Raw genomic sequence first — 15981 nt, 5'->3', positions numbered from 1 at the left:
CGGGAACCCATTCTGTTTATTCAGTCAGCGGCTCGGTTTGAGGAATGTTCAATCCAATCTGATGTTTCCGTATTGTATGTTCAGCTCACCGCAATGATATCACAGAATGAATGTAAGGGCGGTAAACTTTAACATGTAGTGACAAAGTTGTTCAAAATGTGTTCAGTAAAAAGCACGAAGAGTTGGCTTAAAAGTGACATGGCGAAAATATCCTCAAGCCATTTGTTTTTATAAGCATGTTCCAGAGGTTCCAGAGGACACACCATGCTTTGTAATTGTGTTGTTTTTCTCTCACTTAAGCAGAATGGCTGAAGGCTTCGAACTTCTTCTGCTGTACCAATCCGTAAGCAAACACATGATCAGGGGATATTACTAATTCATGTCGGACTCTGACTTGCTGTTGCCTGTTATGGTCTCGTTTTTTGTCTCAGTTTAGAGTAAAGCCTAAGGTCACTTCATGTTTTGAAAAGAGATACTGTCCTTTGACTCCATGCTTAACAGGACCCTTTCTACAAAAACACAGCTTCCGTAGCATCCACGTTTGGTTATCAGCCACGCTCATATTTCGATATCATTTGGAAGAGACCTGCACTTTTTTTTAATATTCTTTATGTAAGGCCAATCTTAAGACAAAAGAGAATTTTTCAAGTTTAACTTAAGCTACCAACTACTGAATGTTTCTAAATAATGCAACACTACATTTCTAAAACGGTATCTAAAAAGTGCCTCATATTTATAAAGACATCGGAAGTTATATATTTTAAGTGGCCACATGCAAGCACAGTAGCCTACAATGCAAATCACCGATACAAGTAAAACAGACCCTTATTGAAGATAAACGCAAATGGAAAAACAATTTTGTGATGGTATTATTTTTCACTTCAAGACATTTTTATCTGCGTGACGTTTTTGGTATTTAGACAAATGTGCTGTGTGTGTTTTGGATGATCTTCACAGAATACTGACAAACAGCTCCCTCTTCCGTCACCATGGCGACAACACGCTCTAACTATATTAGCATTAGCACTGTTGTCGCTAGTCGGTTTCGTCCATTTTGTTTAGCTTAGCCAGGCTAACGTTAGCTTGTTCACCGTGCAGCAGAGATGGACGACGGTGACGAGCCGGGTTTAGTCCTCTCGCACAACACTTCTTCAGGCTCTAAGTCGAGTGGTGACAAGATGTTTTCCCTGAAGAAGTGGAACGCAGTGGCTATGTGGAGCTGGGATGTGGAATGTGATACTTGCGCCATTTGTCGGGTACAAGTTATGGGTGAGTCCGAGGAACTTTTAGACGGCTAGCTGACTAGCGGATGCCCCGCTAATGAAGAAGGCTAACGTGCCCAATAGTGCCATTTATACCTGAAATCCAAGGCTTTGCGTTGCTGTAATTTGTTTTCCTTGACATTTTTTGTAGACGCATGCCTCAGATGCCAGGCGGAAAATAAACAAGAGGACTGTGTTGGTAAGACGTTTCATGCTCTAAAACATTTATTAGCAGCGCAAAATTGTGTCAGATTAATGAAACAAGCTAGCATTAGCTCGCTCGTCTGAGGTGTCACAGAGAAGTCATTAAGCCAGCTAATCACAGAGGGATGCATTTCGTGTCTCAACAGTATGGACGAACAGAAAGCCAATTTTTTTTCTTAATTTTTCTTTTTTAAGTTCTAGTGATATGATGTGAAGCAAGGCACGGTTTCATTGTTTTATTTATATAGCACACCTGCAGCCTGAAAAAATATCAATTACAATTCTAAGAATGCGTGAAGAAAAATGTTGAGTCTGCAATTATCAGTTGAAAACTAGCACTTAAATAAAAGTGCTAGTGATTTACAAAGGTTTTACGCGAAAAGAAAAAATATTCCTGTAAAGTCAGAAGCGGTTTAATTAATTTACTCTGTGCAAACATTACGCCATATTTCTAAAAGGTGACAGTAAGAAAGAAACGCTACTGTGTTACTGCGGTTCTGCTGCAGTTGAACAATATCCTTTCGAAAGCTAACCATAAAGGAGCTCTGAATCGTTGTGCAGATGTACAAAAATCACTAAATGAACCACTGCCTTAGAATAAATATCTGTCCCTTTCACTAAAGCACTAAACACAGGGGAGCAGCTGAGGGAGAGACATTGAAAAGCCTGGACACAGGGAAGAACGTCATCATGTTTTACACTTCAAAAAACACAAGCTGCTGCAGTGCAAGTCAGCCCAGTGATTATTGCACTCCCAAACACTTTCCTTGAATTGATTCTACTCAGTCCTCTGATCATAATTTTTAAAGTGAAAAAAAAAAAGGTTTAAGTTGTTGTGCTTTAGTCCTTTAATCATTGCTGTAATACAGTTTCTGCGTTATCTATTATGGGGTGTCTACCTTGTAAATGCCTGTTTTCTGTCCTTGTCACATTGTTGCTCAGGTCACGTGTTGTCTTTATCTTTCAGTTGTTTGGGGAGAGTGCAACCACTCGTTTCATAATTGCTGCATGTCCCTTTGGGTGAAGCAGAACAATCGCTGTCCCCTCTGCCAACAAGACTGGGTGGTTCAGAGAATCGGCAAATAAGCACCACATCCAGGTGGACTGTGCATGTATGAGACTGAGTGGTGACAGACTTGCCAGTGATCCCCCGCTACGTCCTGTGCAGTCCTCCAACTAATGATTGCATGTCTCCAATTGCCCAGGTATCAAAGGAAGACAATGGACAAAGTTAAAGCTGTACAGATCGATCACTGAAAAGGAAACCAGAGTCGTGACAAGATGGGATGAAACATGTTCGGTCACTTGTTAGCTTTACATTATTGTCTGTTGTGGAGTTGGGCACATCTTTATTATGTGACTTTCTTTTTAAGAATAAAGAATTGTGAATAGCTGTGATTCAAGTATGCTTGGTATGTAATTCCTATGATCAATGTGGGAAGTGATACTCCAGCATTTCTACAATAAATGTCTTTAGTTTTAAAAATGGGAAGTTCACATTCATGAATAATTTGGAGATGGATTTCTGTCCTTTAGGTCAAACGTGTTACTTGGTATAATAACCAGAGGTCTGCAGCTATGTCATAAGCATACGAGTCCTGGATTGAGCACAAACATTTGGTAATGAGTAGTAGTGGCCTCACTCACGTAAGTGCTTTGATATTAAAATTGACCAACCTGGCAGTCAGCCCTATTAACAACTACTCTTTGAGCTCTTAATTACATGAGGGTTGTTCCACTGCCAAGCTTTACCTTGTTGCTTATTTGTAAAAACCATTAAGGTTATTTGAAGGATGGGTTAATATGTTTAAGGCACACGTGGTGTATTATCAATAAAAGTTTCTGTGCAGTATCTGCTGTTTTGGCCAACTCAAGAAAAATGCAACTTTATTTTACACGTGGGGAAGAATTACCAGAATAATTTACTTAGACATGAGTCTAATGACTTGACGGTCGCATCCAGCCTTGTGAAAGGTGTGGGGGAGGTCAGGGGTAGTTTCGGTGTTTTCTAACAAAATCCACATTGGTTAAGTTGATGGGATAATGATGAACTGACTGCACTTCTGCCAACTTTTTCTGTTAATAGAACAAATAATTCCATGCGTGCACAAAGTCAGTGCAGTCAGTGCTAGATTTATAAAGCTTATGCAGTACAATTTGAGAGGAATTTACTTAATTTAGTGATTACCTAAAGGCCACATAGGTAGACTTTAAAAAGCAATGTTTTGTAAATATCTGTCAGGAAAATCAAAGTAGAGAGAGCCAATAATTCATATTCATATGAAACTTTTAACTGGATACTTCATTCCACACTCATTGGCCTCTTTAGCTCATTACAAGTCATATTCAGCCTACATTTGTACAGAAGGACCTGCCATACTATCATCTCCCAGTGACAGCCAGATCGCTGCACATAGGCACTTTGTGTCTGCTAAGAATAGAACAGCCTAAATCCTCTTATGTTCAAACCGCATAAGTTGCTTTCCCAATGTTCCTTCTTCAAATAAACGCGCAAAGGCACTTAGCCGCCAACAAATCCTTGAAGCTCAGTCAGGTGTGAAGCAATAAATGTAGACCTTTCAGGATGCAGGCGTTTGAGGTCCAGACTTGTGCCTGGACCATGCAGATGGTTGAACTCAAGTGTTTGTAGTTTAGCCGCCTCCTACCAAGAAGCCACAGGATACGTCCAACATGGGTGACCTAGCAGTGCTGGACAACTTGGTGGCCAACACGGCCTACCTGAAGGCTCAGCAGAGTGACTCCAATGAGCTGAGAATACAGAGAGTATCCATGACGCTGCCCAAGCCAAAGAGGTCCTTTTCTCACCAGGCAGCAGTGGAGATGACGTACGAGTCACTTTGTGAGCAACAGCCTATTGGGAGGAAGTTATTCCAGCAATTTCTCCTGACCTCTAACCTGCAGTGTGTGGCTGCCGCTGAGTTCCTGGAGGAGCTGAGTGAGTGGAGCTTCGCTGAGGATGGAGCCAAAGAAAAGGCCAAGCAGAGGATACTTGCTAAGTTCTGTCACCCACAGTCTTGCACCTTCCTTTCCTACCTCACAGGAGAAGATGTCGAGATGTGCAAGGCTTTATCGGAGAAAAACTTTGATGAGGCGAAGATGGGCCAGATAAGAGAAGCCACGAGGAACTTCTTGAAGATGAAGCCTTTCTTGCGGTACCTGAAGAGCCCCTTCTTTTACAGGTTTCTGCAGTGGAAGGAGTGTGAGAGGCAGAAGATCACTGACAAATACTTTTATGAATTCAGGACTTTGGGAAGAGGTGGCTTTGGTGAGGTAGGTGCCACGAATCTCAGCATCTCCACAAGGGTTCACAACTCAGGTTACTTGATGAATTTAACTATTATTTAAAGTTGGAATAAACGCTAAAGGAAGACACATCTAAATTAATACACGAGATGCTGAATCAGTAGGATAATGCACCTTTTCTTAGCTCAGTGCACTCCTGTCTTGACAAACTCTAGTTTGATAGTACAATAGTATGGGACAGACAGGTAACTTGATATTACTTTGCTTGTGCGTGTAAAATGTAAAGCTTCACCATATGTCATTATCCAAGGACTCTCACTTGTGTCGGCAGCAGTCCCTGTTCAGTAAAGCAAGAACTTACCAAATGAAACTCTTCAGGACGTCACGGTCTCAATTGATATTGAAAGGAAAAAAAAAAAAGATGAAACGGTTAAATCCTCCGGTGATGTTGTTCTGTCCGTCAGGTGTGTGCAGTGCAGGTGAAGTACACAGGCCAAATGTACGCCTGCAAGAAGCTGGACAAGAGTCGCCTGAAGAAGAAAGGGGGCGAAAGGCTTGCCCTTCTGGAGAAGCACATCCTGGAAAAGGTCAACAGCCTCTTCATTGTAAACCTGGCGTACGCTTATGAAAACAAAACCCACCTGTGCCTGGTCATGGACTTGATGTCTGGGGGAGACCTCAGGTTTCATATCTACGAGTTGGGGGAGAGGGGCATACGCATGGAGCGTGTTGTTTACTACACAGCCCAGATTATCACCGGAATCCTCCACCTGCACTCCATGGACATCATTTACCGTGACCTGAAGCCTGAGAATGTCCTGTTGGATGGTAAAGGCCAGTGTCGTCTGTCAGACCTCGGATTGGCTGTGGAGCTGCCAAAGGGAAAAATGATCTGCCAGAAGGTAAGTACAGTGACCTGTCTCTTCAGATTAACCTACTCTGTCACTGTCAGACATCTACATGGCAAAGCTTTCTGCAAAACCTACAAGTAGTCTGTGCCACAGTGTGATTTTCTGCATTTCCTAGAATATATGTTGGTGTTATTCTCCATGGTCCCAGATCAATCGTTGCAGATTTCTTTTTCACAGACAGATTCCTGCTGATACAAACACTAGTTTCCCTCTTTAATGCCGCCACAGTTCACTCAAGGCTGCAAGTAGCTTACCAGGAGAAGTCAGTCAGTAACCGTAACAGAGCACAGAGTGTGACCCCATGGAACGCAAATTGATCTCATTAAAAGGGGCTTGACCTTATCCTCAGTTGGCCACAGCACTTAGAAATTTATGGTGGACTTCTTGTTAGCAGTCGCTGACTCGTCAACACAGGCCTACATTCAGCACTGATGGGATACAGACTGGAAAATGGAGTCTGTTTGTCATTTGGCGAGCCTGATGCAGTGCCTTCAAAGCGGCTTCATTTTCTCCAACAGTGTGTTATTGCTCTTGCGCCTGCATTTGTGTCCTTGTGATTAAGATGCAAGCAATTAAGATGAACTTGAGGTCTATCCGAGTCCAAATAAAAGGCATGCACACATAAGACAAGGATGTATTTCCATTTCACTGGAAAACGTTAAATTGATCCAAACTTTGAGGTGTTTTAAAATGATCACGGAATTGATGCAGAGCAGCTGTTTTGAGGGGACCCTTTTCCTACGTATCAATAAGCCCAGTTTTAAAAAAGTGGGACTATTAAGGCAAATAAAAACATTGCAATGATTTGCAAACCTCGGGGACCAATATTTTGCTCACATTAGAACAAAGAAAGCATATCAAATGTTGAAAGGGAGACATTTTACTTGATCATGATAAATATTCAGTCTTTCAGTCTTTAAATGTCTTCTGCTGGACCATTGGCAGAGGAATTGTGTCTCATTCTTGTCTGATACAGCGTTTTAGCTGCTTGGCCGTCCGGGGGTCTTCTCTATTTTGATTCAGGCACATCAGTCCAGCACGGTAGCGTTTGTGGATCATGTTCACATATGACTTCTTCTCTGCAGGGTAGACCTTTAACCTACTTCAGTGGATGGCACGGTGTTCACAGACAATGATTTCTGCAGTGGTTTACACGGCAGAATCACGCCTCCATTCAATCCCAAACTGCAGCTCATAAGATATTCAAAGTCTTTTCACTTTCACATTTCGGAGCATTATTCTGAAATTGCTCCAGAATTTGTGGAGGCAGCTTTTTGCAGGTTATTGAACCTCTGCCTGTCTTTACTTCTGAGAGACTCTGCCTCTCTAAGGTGCTGTTTTTATCTAATCATGTGACTGACCTGTTGCCAATAAACCTAATTAGTTCCATCATGCACATGCAGCTTTTTCTGTTTAGGATCACTTACTTTTCCAGCTTTTTGATGCCTCGTCCCAACTTTTTTGAGATGTGTATCTGCTGTAAAATTCAAGACGAGCTAATATTTTTAATGGAAAAGTCAATTGTTGTTTCTAATGAGGCCTATTACTGAACATTTAAAATGCCTTTTGCAACATGTTCAGATTAATATTCAGTTACTGATAGTTTTCATTATTTCTATAGTTAGTTTTTCCTCATCAGTCTGCGTTCATTCTCCTCCCCCCCCCCCCCCCCCCCCCTCTTGCTTGTTGCAGGCTGGCACAACAGGCTACATGGCTCCTGAGGTTCTGAAGCAGGAGTACTACCGCACGTCTGTGGACTGGTGGGCTCTGGGCTGCAGCATCTACGAGATGGTGGCAGCTCGCTTGCCTTTTAAAGACTTCAGGGAGAAGGTGCAGAATACTGAGGTGACTCGTCGAACTCTGGAGGACGAGTGCAAGTTCGAAGACAAACGCTTTGACGCTCCCACCAAAGATATTATCAGCCAGTTTCTCAAGAAGAAGATTTTGTATCGTCTTGGGTGCCGGTAAGAAAAAAGTCAGTTACTTTGACTTCAGGTTAAATTATGCGCTGTGGGTGTCGCTGACCAAATATCTTGGTTGTAGGGAAAAGGTATCATAATGTTAGACTCATGAAAACATACAGTTACTGCTTCTTTGAAATGACACAGCCCCAGAAGAGGTGAGGATCCTTTAAAAAGCAGTCAGATAAATCAAAGGTAATATTATGATCCCACAGGGTCGTGGGGGCCGGTGGTTGAAGATTTGTTTGAGTCACAAAAACAGCCTTTATGGCACAATACTCTGTTCTGCTGCACAGTAACTTTGTCTTCCTACTTTTCTTTGGTGTTGAGAAACACCGTCACGTTTCACTTCCTCAAGCTTTTTCGAAATGATCTGCATGTTACAATCTGGAAAAGCACGCGGACGAACTGTTCCCAACTCTGTCATGTGGAAAGTATGATAAGAGGCCCAGAGAATAGGTTGATTGATTTTAAGAAACAAAAAGTTTAGGGTGTTATTATTTAGAAGCTGGAAAAGAAAAGAAAATTCCACTAAAATCAATGTTGGTTGTCTTTTTTATCTGTTTACTTGTTTTTTTTTCTGTATTCACATCTGGCTTTATTGTATTAAAGTAATCTAAGGCTCATCTTGAAAATAGTAACATACCCACATTCGCCTTTCAAAAGGGGAAGTTGTCTATATATACCTCTTTTAACATGCTCAGAAATACATGTTGATAGGTCGGAGAGAGGAATGCTTGGATTAATCTGGGGACTGTCCTGCAAATGAATAAAATTGAGCCAAAAATTTTCGAAAGCAAACTCTATTTCCAGAATAAATGAGAGGTTTGAAATGCAACAAAATTCAGCGTGTTTTCCTGCCCATCTCCGTTGTGTCTGGAAAATGGAAACAAAATTTGATGCCAGCGACACATAAAAGTTGGGAGAGAGGCACGTTTATGATCGCGTTAAATACCCCTTCCTGTTAATTACACTTTTTTCATTGTTTGGGAACATGGAACTACTCGTCTTTCAAGCCAACAGGAAGAAACCTCTGGCTGAACCACACTCAGGAAGGGCAGCCATCTGCCTCGACTGGATGGGGTCTGAGAGATCAGGCAAAACTCCACAAGACCAGGCCAGGGATACCTGCTGAGAAAGTCAATGACAACAATAATGTCATACTTACATGGAGACTAATGAAGGGAGAGTGAGGAAAGGTGCATCATGGGAGGTCTGACAAGCTGTGATTCTGGTTTTAATACATCTGCACCTGATGGCAAAATAGCAAAAACAAATTGTTGAGAGGGGTCTTAATCTGGTGAATCTTCCAGATCACTGTTTATGGTATATTCCATAAACTTTTCTTTCCATCAAATTGTAGATTCATTTCAGTTTTCTAAATACAGTAGAGCTTGTTGATAAACACACTAAAATCCTCTCTCCTGTACATATTTTTTTTACTGGTAAATAAAGGCTCAAACAAATGAGCAAATTAAATCCATAAATTAGCAAAGTTTTTGGCCTTCACCAAACCAAACCAAATAAAGCATCTCAGAGCATTCATCGATCCGCTACTTTGTTTTTTTTACACTATACAAAAGCACTTATTACCTCTTTTCGAGAGAGACTGGGCTGATATGAGATCATCTGTGTGTGTGGAAGAGAAACGTGGATTAACAGCAACAAAGATGAATGAAATGTCAGTGTAAATGTATCTCTAACTTCAGTCGGTGTTTTATTTCTCATTTTTCAGTGCAGTGCTGCTGTGGAATGAAGCTGTTGCACTTACTTTGTCAGTTAAATCACCTAGATGTGTCTTTTTGTGCCAGTAGTGACGGGGACCCACGAAACCATATCTTTTTCAAGAATATCAGTTTCCTCCGCCTGGAGGCAGGGTTGGTGAATCCCCCCTGGGTGCCAAACCCTAATGTGGTCTACGCCAAAGACATAAATGAGTTTCGGGACAACACTGAGGTCAAAGATGTCCAACTCGATGCCGTGGATGAGAAATTCTTCAAGGAGTTCAGCACAGGTGCAGTTTCTATCCAGTGGCAGAAGGAAATGATTAACAGCGGAGTGTTTGACGATCTGAACAACTCGGAAAGGAATGGACTCCTGCGTGAGAACGGCTGGAAATCCAGGACGTGCACCGTTTTGTAAGCATCTCCTCGTCTGACCTGCATGTCGAGCAAGAATTTTGAATACTTGAAAAGTTGTTGAATTTTGTCGAAGCAAATGAAGTGCCTGTTTAAAATGTTCAATTTAGCTGCCCAGATAACTTCATCCAAACGCTTTATTATTTTTTTTCTTTAACCTCCATATGTTTCTCTCCTATTTATCCTGGAAGTTTGTATAGAATCAAAAATCAGGCGGGAGAGTTGTGCTGCCACAGCCAAACACAACTGGACACCAGTCCCAGCAGTAAAGTAAAACCACAGCATTTCAGCAGCCTCATACTGCTCTTTTATACTTTGCCCTGTATTCCTGGTTAGACAGTAGGTCCCAGTTCATTCATACTTTCCATTACATCACTCAGCTATTTTGGCAGGCAATTGTTTACATGTATTAGTAAACAAGTTGCGTAATGGTTTGGAGTTACTGTGTGGCAGCTGTATGATTTTTCCATATTTGCAGTTATTTGCCACAATTCTTAAGGTGGCAAAAGTGTCACTGAAATACCTTAAGGGCCTTTTCTCATTAGAGTTGACAGTTTGATGCAGCATCATCCATGCAAAGCCTTTCAGTAGCAGATATTCACCACTAAGTGCCGCCAAACTCCCATAGTGCACTCAACCTCCTGTGCTCTTCTCATTATGTTCATTATCCTTACAGTGTTGCTCAGGTATTTACAAGCATTCAGTCCTTCTAATGATTAATGCAGGGAGAAATTGTCTCTCACATAGATTGTTTTCCCCCTTAAAAATAGGGGGAAAAAAAACAAGAGTAAAAAGCCAATGCCAATTTCTTTTATAACTCCCCCCCCAACTGCTCTTCATGTTGAGGCCATAAAAGACAGGTGAGACATTGAGCCCTGAGAACACATCAGCAGAAAGGAGTACGGACTGTTTATTAAGCTTTCACAAGTGGTTACTTCATGGATGCTGACATCACACACTGGTTTGTTTAGATGCCAAATGGTTTTGCTGCTTGCTCTCAGGCACTGACTCTGAAATCTGACTTCAGTATAGTGAAACTGGGGGCCTCTCAAATCATATCTCAGTTTCAGTCTACTCTTCATTACCAAAAGCTAAACATATCTGTCCACTGCAAATTTTTTTTTAAAAAAAACAGACTCCATGTAACTCCATGATAAACATATCAATGATTGTGTTTGGTACTGTCAGAATTAGTTCACTTTAATCAAATCTTGCACACGGCAGCGTGATTCAGTTTCTTCCGGTGCCATCCATCTTCTCTCTTTCTCACCATCTTTCTCGCCTTCATTTCTCTTCCCTTTACAGATTTGACTGTAAAGGGTAGAACAGTCCTTAGAAGGCAGCGCTCCAAACTAATGGTGTGGATAGATCTTACCTAACTCTAGGGGCTGATTGCTTCTGGTTAACTCTCTGCTTTTCTGCTTAAACCATTTCAAGTCCACACGGTTCTCTGATGTCTTTTGCTTGTTTTGTTAGTTTGTTAACTCGTCGAGCTAATCCTTCAGTGTATCCCTTGGGTTACTTTGCTTTGATTGGGAATAACTGGTTTAAAGGAAGAGAGAGATGATAGACTCTTGTGTAGCTTCTGTTCAAGAAACTCTGGAGATCTCAGACTTTTTATGTTCTTTGGAAATGATAAGAGAGATGAAATGTGAGGAGACACAGGAGGTATGACATGCAACATAAAGCTCAGGCCAGTTTCAAACCATGGATGTTGCAAATACATGCAGTATTCCTCACTTGACACCTACAGACTTCCAGGCTCAGGATGGCTCAAATGACTCACTTTGTTCTTAAAGATGCATTCATTGTATGTCTCCACTGTTCCACTGTCTGCCAAAGAAATATTATAATTAATATATAAAAAGATACTTTCATAAAGATCTTTGACTTGTGAGAATTTTGAATGTGTATGTTTTTTTCTGCATTAAATGTAAAAAAAAATCACATTTAAAGTTACAGCAGAGCAGGAAGCAAGTATTTAACCCATAACCTTTAACTGCATTCATAATTACAAAATCATTTCCTCCCAGTTTGATTCACATTTTTTTTTATATGCTCACTCACTGTACCAAAAAAAAAAAACTCAAGACACCATTTGGTAATGAGGGACACATTAACATGAGTTGTGCTAATTCCTGTGAGGGGGTGACCTTACAGGCCTGAGAAGTGGTTCCATTCACGCTTGACAGTCATGAGATTAGAGGGTGGTTCAGATGGAAATCCAAGATGCAACCTGATCATCATCGGCTGTGAAGGCAGAGTGGGGAGTCCGCTGCGGACTATGTGACGACAAGACAAACTGAGCAGAAGGTCTCCAGGAACATGTTTTTACCAGGCGCGTACAAGCCGCTGCCAGGGTTTAGTTCCCTGCAGCCAGGCGCTGTAATGCAGCAGCACGAACAACCCTGCAACAGACATCCGCTGCATGCACTGTAACACATTTGCACTCATGCATGCAAACACACACATGTGTGTGTTTGAGCAGGAAAACACGTACACAAACCTCCAGAACACTTCCATACACACTCTGACACAAACACACAATCTTATTACCTCTGAAGAGGCAGGCGTGGGGTTTAAAGAGATCAAAGCAGGACAGGGTGTAATTTGGTATCTACGTTTGTTACATGCCTATGCTCTGGATTCACATCAAAGGCATGTGCCACACTTGAGTTCTGCCTTGGCATCCTCGGGATGGTATCACACCACCGATATTGCTGCTTTCCGCTTCTTTGGCTGTAAATGTGTGTCTGCATTTATGAGTTCATGCGTGTTTGTCTCTGTGTGTTTCAAAAGGCATCAACATGAAAAGTAGACTGGTATCTCTGCACCTGTGTGGGTGTGACAATCAGAGTGTGCAGGAGCATTTGGGATAGGTGAGAAAACGTTCAACAGTGGACACAGAGAGGCCATTGTCTGCTGAGGGAAATGAGATTCAGCCATGTGGGAAAAAATGAATAAGGGAGGGGGGGGGTTTGCTCGCTGTCATATACTCAAGGCTAGCATGAAGTCTTTATTCATTAGGTTTAAAGTTTTTCACAAGCAATTTCTGTAGCATTTCGTGTGGTAAAAGTTGAGAAATTACAATAATAACCAAATACTTGATCAGAGCCTTGTTGTACTGAGCTATCAGGGTGACACCAGCACTGCTCGGGAAGTTTTTGGTTCACATTAAACTTCATTGCTTGAATTCTTAACATTTCCACAAATAAGCGAATTCCTACACGGTGGTCCAACAGAAACAAAGAAAACGGAGTGTGTGTGTGTGTGTGTGTGTGTGTGTGTGTGTGCATGATGATCCTCCCCACTGAGGCCCAATGGGCAGTTTCCATGGTGCTCAGACCACAGACCCCTACCACGACCAGGGGCTGGACGTCACGGACAGAGCCTGATCAGACACGGACAACTGCAATGCCAAGCTCTTGTTTTATCTATGCACCATTTTTGGTATCATTCCTACAAACTGTGGGAAATGCACAGGGATCAAACAATAGCAAACAATTCCAAATCCCATGGTTTAGGAATTTACTTTAAAATAGTGTCTGTGTGTTGAACTGCACAAGATGAGGACTTTATGTTTGTTTGAGTTCATTAAACAATTCAATTTTTGTATGTGACTATGAAAATGAGGTCAACACTTTGTATGAAAATATAGTATTGTAGTGACTTTGTTGAAGAAAAATGTGTTCTCAGGCTCAGTTATAGATCATAATGGCTTCAGAGGCCTTTCCCTGCATAAACGACAATGAGGAGAGAAAAACAGGCAGCTGCCCAAGGACCAAAAACACCCTGAGGTCCTGGAAGCCCTATGCTCTCTTCATATCAGTTGGTTTGTATTAATTGCAGGATCTTTGGGGAATTTGAACCATTGAAATTTGATAAAGAGGGGTTCTTTAGCTCTCTACCTTTACAGCTGTTTATAAAGTTAAGTTAAGCTGCTTCAACCATTTACCCTATACTTTTCACTGGGACCACACCAAGCTTTTTAAACATCTTGACTTTCACAGCTCAGCCACTTCCGCAATCAGCCCTGCCACATCTCTCTGGTCACCTGTCACCAGGAATAAAATGCTTCCCTTCGAGAAGAAAAAATCCCACGGACAGAGCTTAAAGTTCAAAAAGTTATAGCATCCTGAAACCTGAGTTGGCCAAAGGGTAAAACTGTCTGATGTTTCTCACCCCACCACTGCAGGATGATTGAAGATCAGCACATCAAACGAGGGGGTATTATACAGGACACTGATACATCCTAATACATAATACTGTAGCAGAGGAAAACAGTCAGCAGTGAAGGAGAAAACAGTTGTGCTGCATGTGTTAATGTACTTTAATTACAGCGCACCATGCTAGCTCAGGGGTCACCGGCCAAACAGGTTTTGGCATCTGTGTTTATCTGAACTGTTACTCCTGCTGGTGTGTGTGAATGAGATGAGTGCTTAGAGAAAGGTACGAAAGCTATCGGTTCCCCAGTGTTGGATGACGACGGCATGAAAACAGAAATATAAGCTGTGAAGCGGTATTAGCTTCTGAGAGTGTATGAAGTTTGATTTAATTAGCTGGTACTTATTGCATTCTTTGTTTGCAGTGTGATATGACTGACAGTTGGTGGTGGGGGAAGAAGTCTGGACTCAATCCAATTCCATTTAAGTTTCGTGCATGTGTGTGTTCCCAGAATCTGTAACCTACCTCTTGCAGTCTGTCAGTATCACTAGGTGAGTGTGTGAGAGTGTGTGTGTGTGTGTCACACTATCCCTTGACATCTGGGGTGTGCTGATGCTGCTGATTGATACAGTCCTGCATCTGTAACAAAGCAAAGTCATTTTCTGTCAAAAGACAAAGTCTATTAACATGTAGTAACACACAGAAAAAAGCCACTCAAACAAACTATTTCCCCCCTGGTACCCCTCATCGTGTGACTTAAGTAGAGAAAAAGGTATGTTCAGATTTATGTCAAAAAGTTGATGCAACTAAATGGACGCACCTTGTTTCCTTTTTCACTCATTATGGAGGAGATGTCAGTATGCCGCTGAAGTCTGGGGAGTGTTAAGTTTGTTGACAAGTCTGGCATCCTGAATGTGTTCAGATGACATCATGTATATGGCTTCTTGAGGAAAAAGATCAGGGTAGGCAGAGCAGCTCCAGTTGGAAGCATGTGAAAATGACTGTTTGGTGCATCAGTTGAAAAAAGGCGCTGAGCCAGAATACGCTTAAAATTTCAAGTCAGTCTTCTTTATGCTGCTCCTCACATTCTGTTCTGTTACAAACATCCAAATATTGTGCACTGATCTCGAGAAGTTAAAAGCACACATTGGCAATGAGTACACCTTTTTACCTAATAACATTTCATGGCTTCAGCCTTGACTTAGTTTTGCATGAAAGTGCCTCGTTTCACTTTTGCCTGCTGGCAAAAAACTATGACATACCTCAAAGTTGCTTTGCACTGAATACCAATCATGTGAGGAATCCAGATGTTTTCTATGCCGTTGAACTGAAAAAGTGAGCCTTTAATGAGACAAAGTGATGATTCTCAGTATGTCTGCTTGTGGTAAACAATGAAATGTGATGACATGATCAAATTTGTTTGCAAGTTGAAATCTTATGTATTTTGTTTGAGTTTCAGCTCCTGGCTCCATATTGTGATGCTCAGTTTTTTTTGTAAGTGTAACTTTTAAGAACATTTTCCTTTTCAAATTTCTGTAAATATATGGTTCTGCATATTTTATACAACCATTGTTCCAACATGCTTCAGCCATCTCTGTTTGCAACCTGAAGTTTTTCAAAGCACCATGAACTCATAGCCTTAAGTTTTAAGTGGGCAGGCCTCAGCAAGGAAAGCATGTTCGTTCGCTGTTTCAAATGTGGCAAAGGACAGTTGCTGGTGGGCCTTGATTATCCACCAGTCCTGACCTGCAAGCAGGAGGGTGTCAGTAAGCATGCATGGCACAAAAAAACTCCCTAATTATTGTGTTACTATGACTAAAATCAAACATGTTTCTTCCTGTTGGCTGTAATCATACACCAACAGACCTTTCAAAACCGGGCTAATATGCTCCTAATAATGACTCAAATGGCCCCAGGTCCCCTACACATGATCTGTTTTACTCTTTTTGTTGAAAACCTGAAGAGTAATTGTATTTCAATGCAGCCAAATTCCCAATAAAGCTGCTCTCATTCACATATTTTTTCTGCTACTTTTGTCAGACCGCTACAAGTGGCAGAAACTGTGATTAAAGATGAA

The 15981-nt window shown here is 41.5% G+C and overlaps 2 protein-coding genes across 4 annotated transcripts; both read left to right on the top strand.

Moving 5' to 3' along the window:
• The first annotated feature begins 1054 nt into the window (after positions 1-1054).
• rnf7 (ring finger protein 7) lies at positions 1055-2952 on the top strand. Of its 3 annotated transcripts, none has more exons than XM_072392640.1 (4): positions 1055-1269; positions 1414-1461; positions 2434-2565; positions 2672-2952. In XM_072392640.1, exons 1-3 carry the CDS (start codon positions 1104-1106, stop codon positions 2550-2552), a joined length of 333 nt encoding a protein of 110 aa, XP_072248741.1. In that variant the 5' UTR covers positions 1055-1103; the 3' UTR covers positions 2553-2565; positions 2672-2952. The 3 variants fall into 3 exon arrangements, with proteins under 3 accessions (XP_072248741.1, XP_072248742.1, XP_072248740.1); XM_072392641.1 differs by having other exon boundaries at positions 2434-2578; XM_072392639.1 differs by having other exon boundaries at positions 2434-2952.
• An 864-nt stretch (positions 2953-3816) lies between these two features.
• On the top strand, positions 3817-10124 carry grk7b (G protein-coupled receptor kinase 7b). Its single transcript, XM_072391753.1, has 4 exons — positions 3817-4757; positions 5195-5632; positions 7334-7605; positions 9417-10124. Exons 1-4 carry the CDS (start codon positions 4158-4160, stop codon positions 9742-9744), a joined length of 1638 nt encoding a protein of 545 aa, XP_072247854.1. The 5' UTR covers positions 3817-4157; the 3' UTR covers positions 9745-10124.
• Positions 10125-15981: the final 5857 nt, after the last annotated feature.

Source organism: Leuresthes tenuis, unplaced genomic scaffold (assembly GCF_036924035.1).
Source record: "Leuresthes tenuis unplaced genomic scaffold, fLeuTen1.0.hap1 SCAF_9, whole genome shotgun sequence".
Lineage (NCBI taxonomy): Eukaryota > Metazoa > Chordata > Actinopteri > Atheriniformes > Atherinopsidae > Leuresthes > Leuresthes tenuis.
Note: the sequence above shows the minus strand (reverse complement) of the source record. Positions and strands in the feature narration are given on the sequence as shown.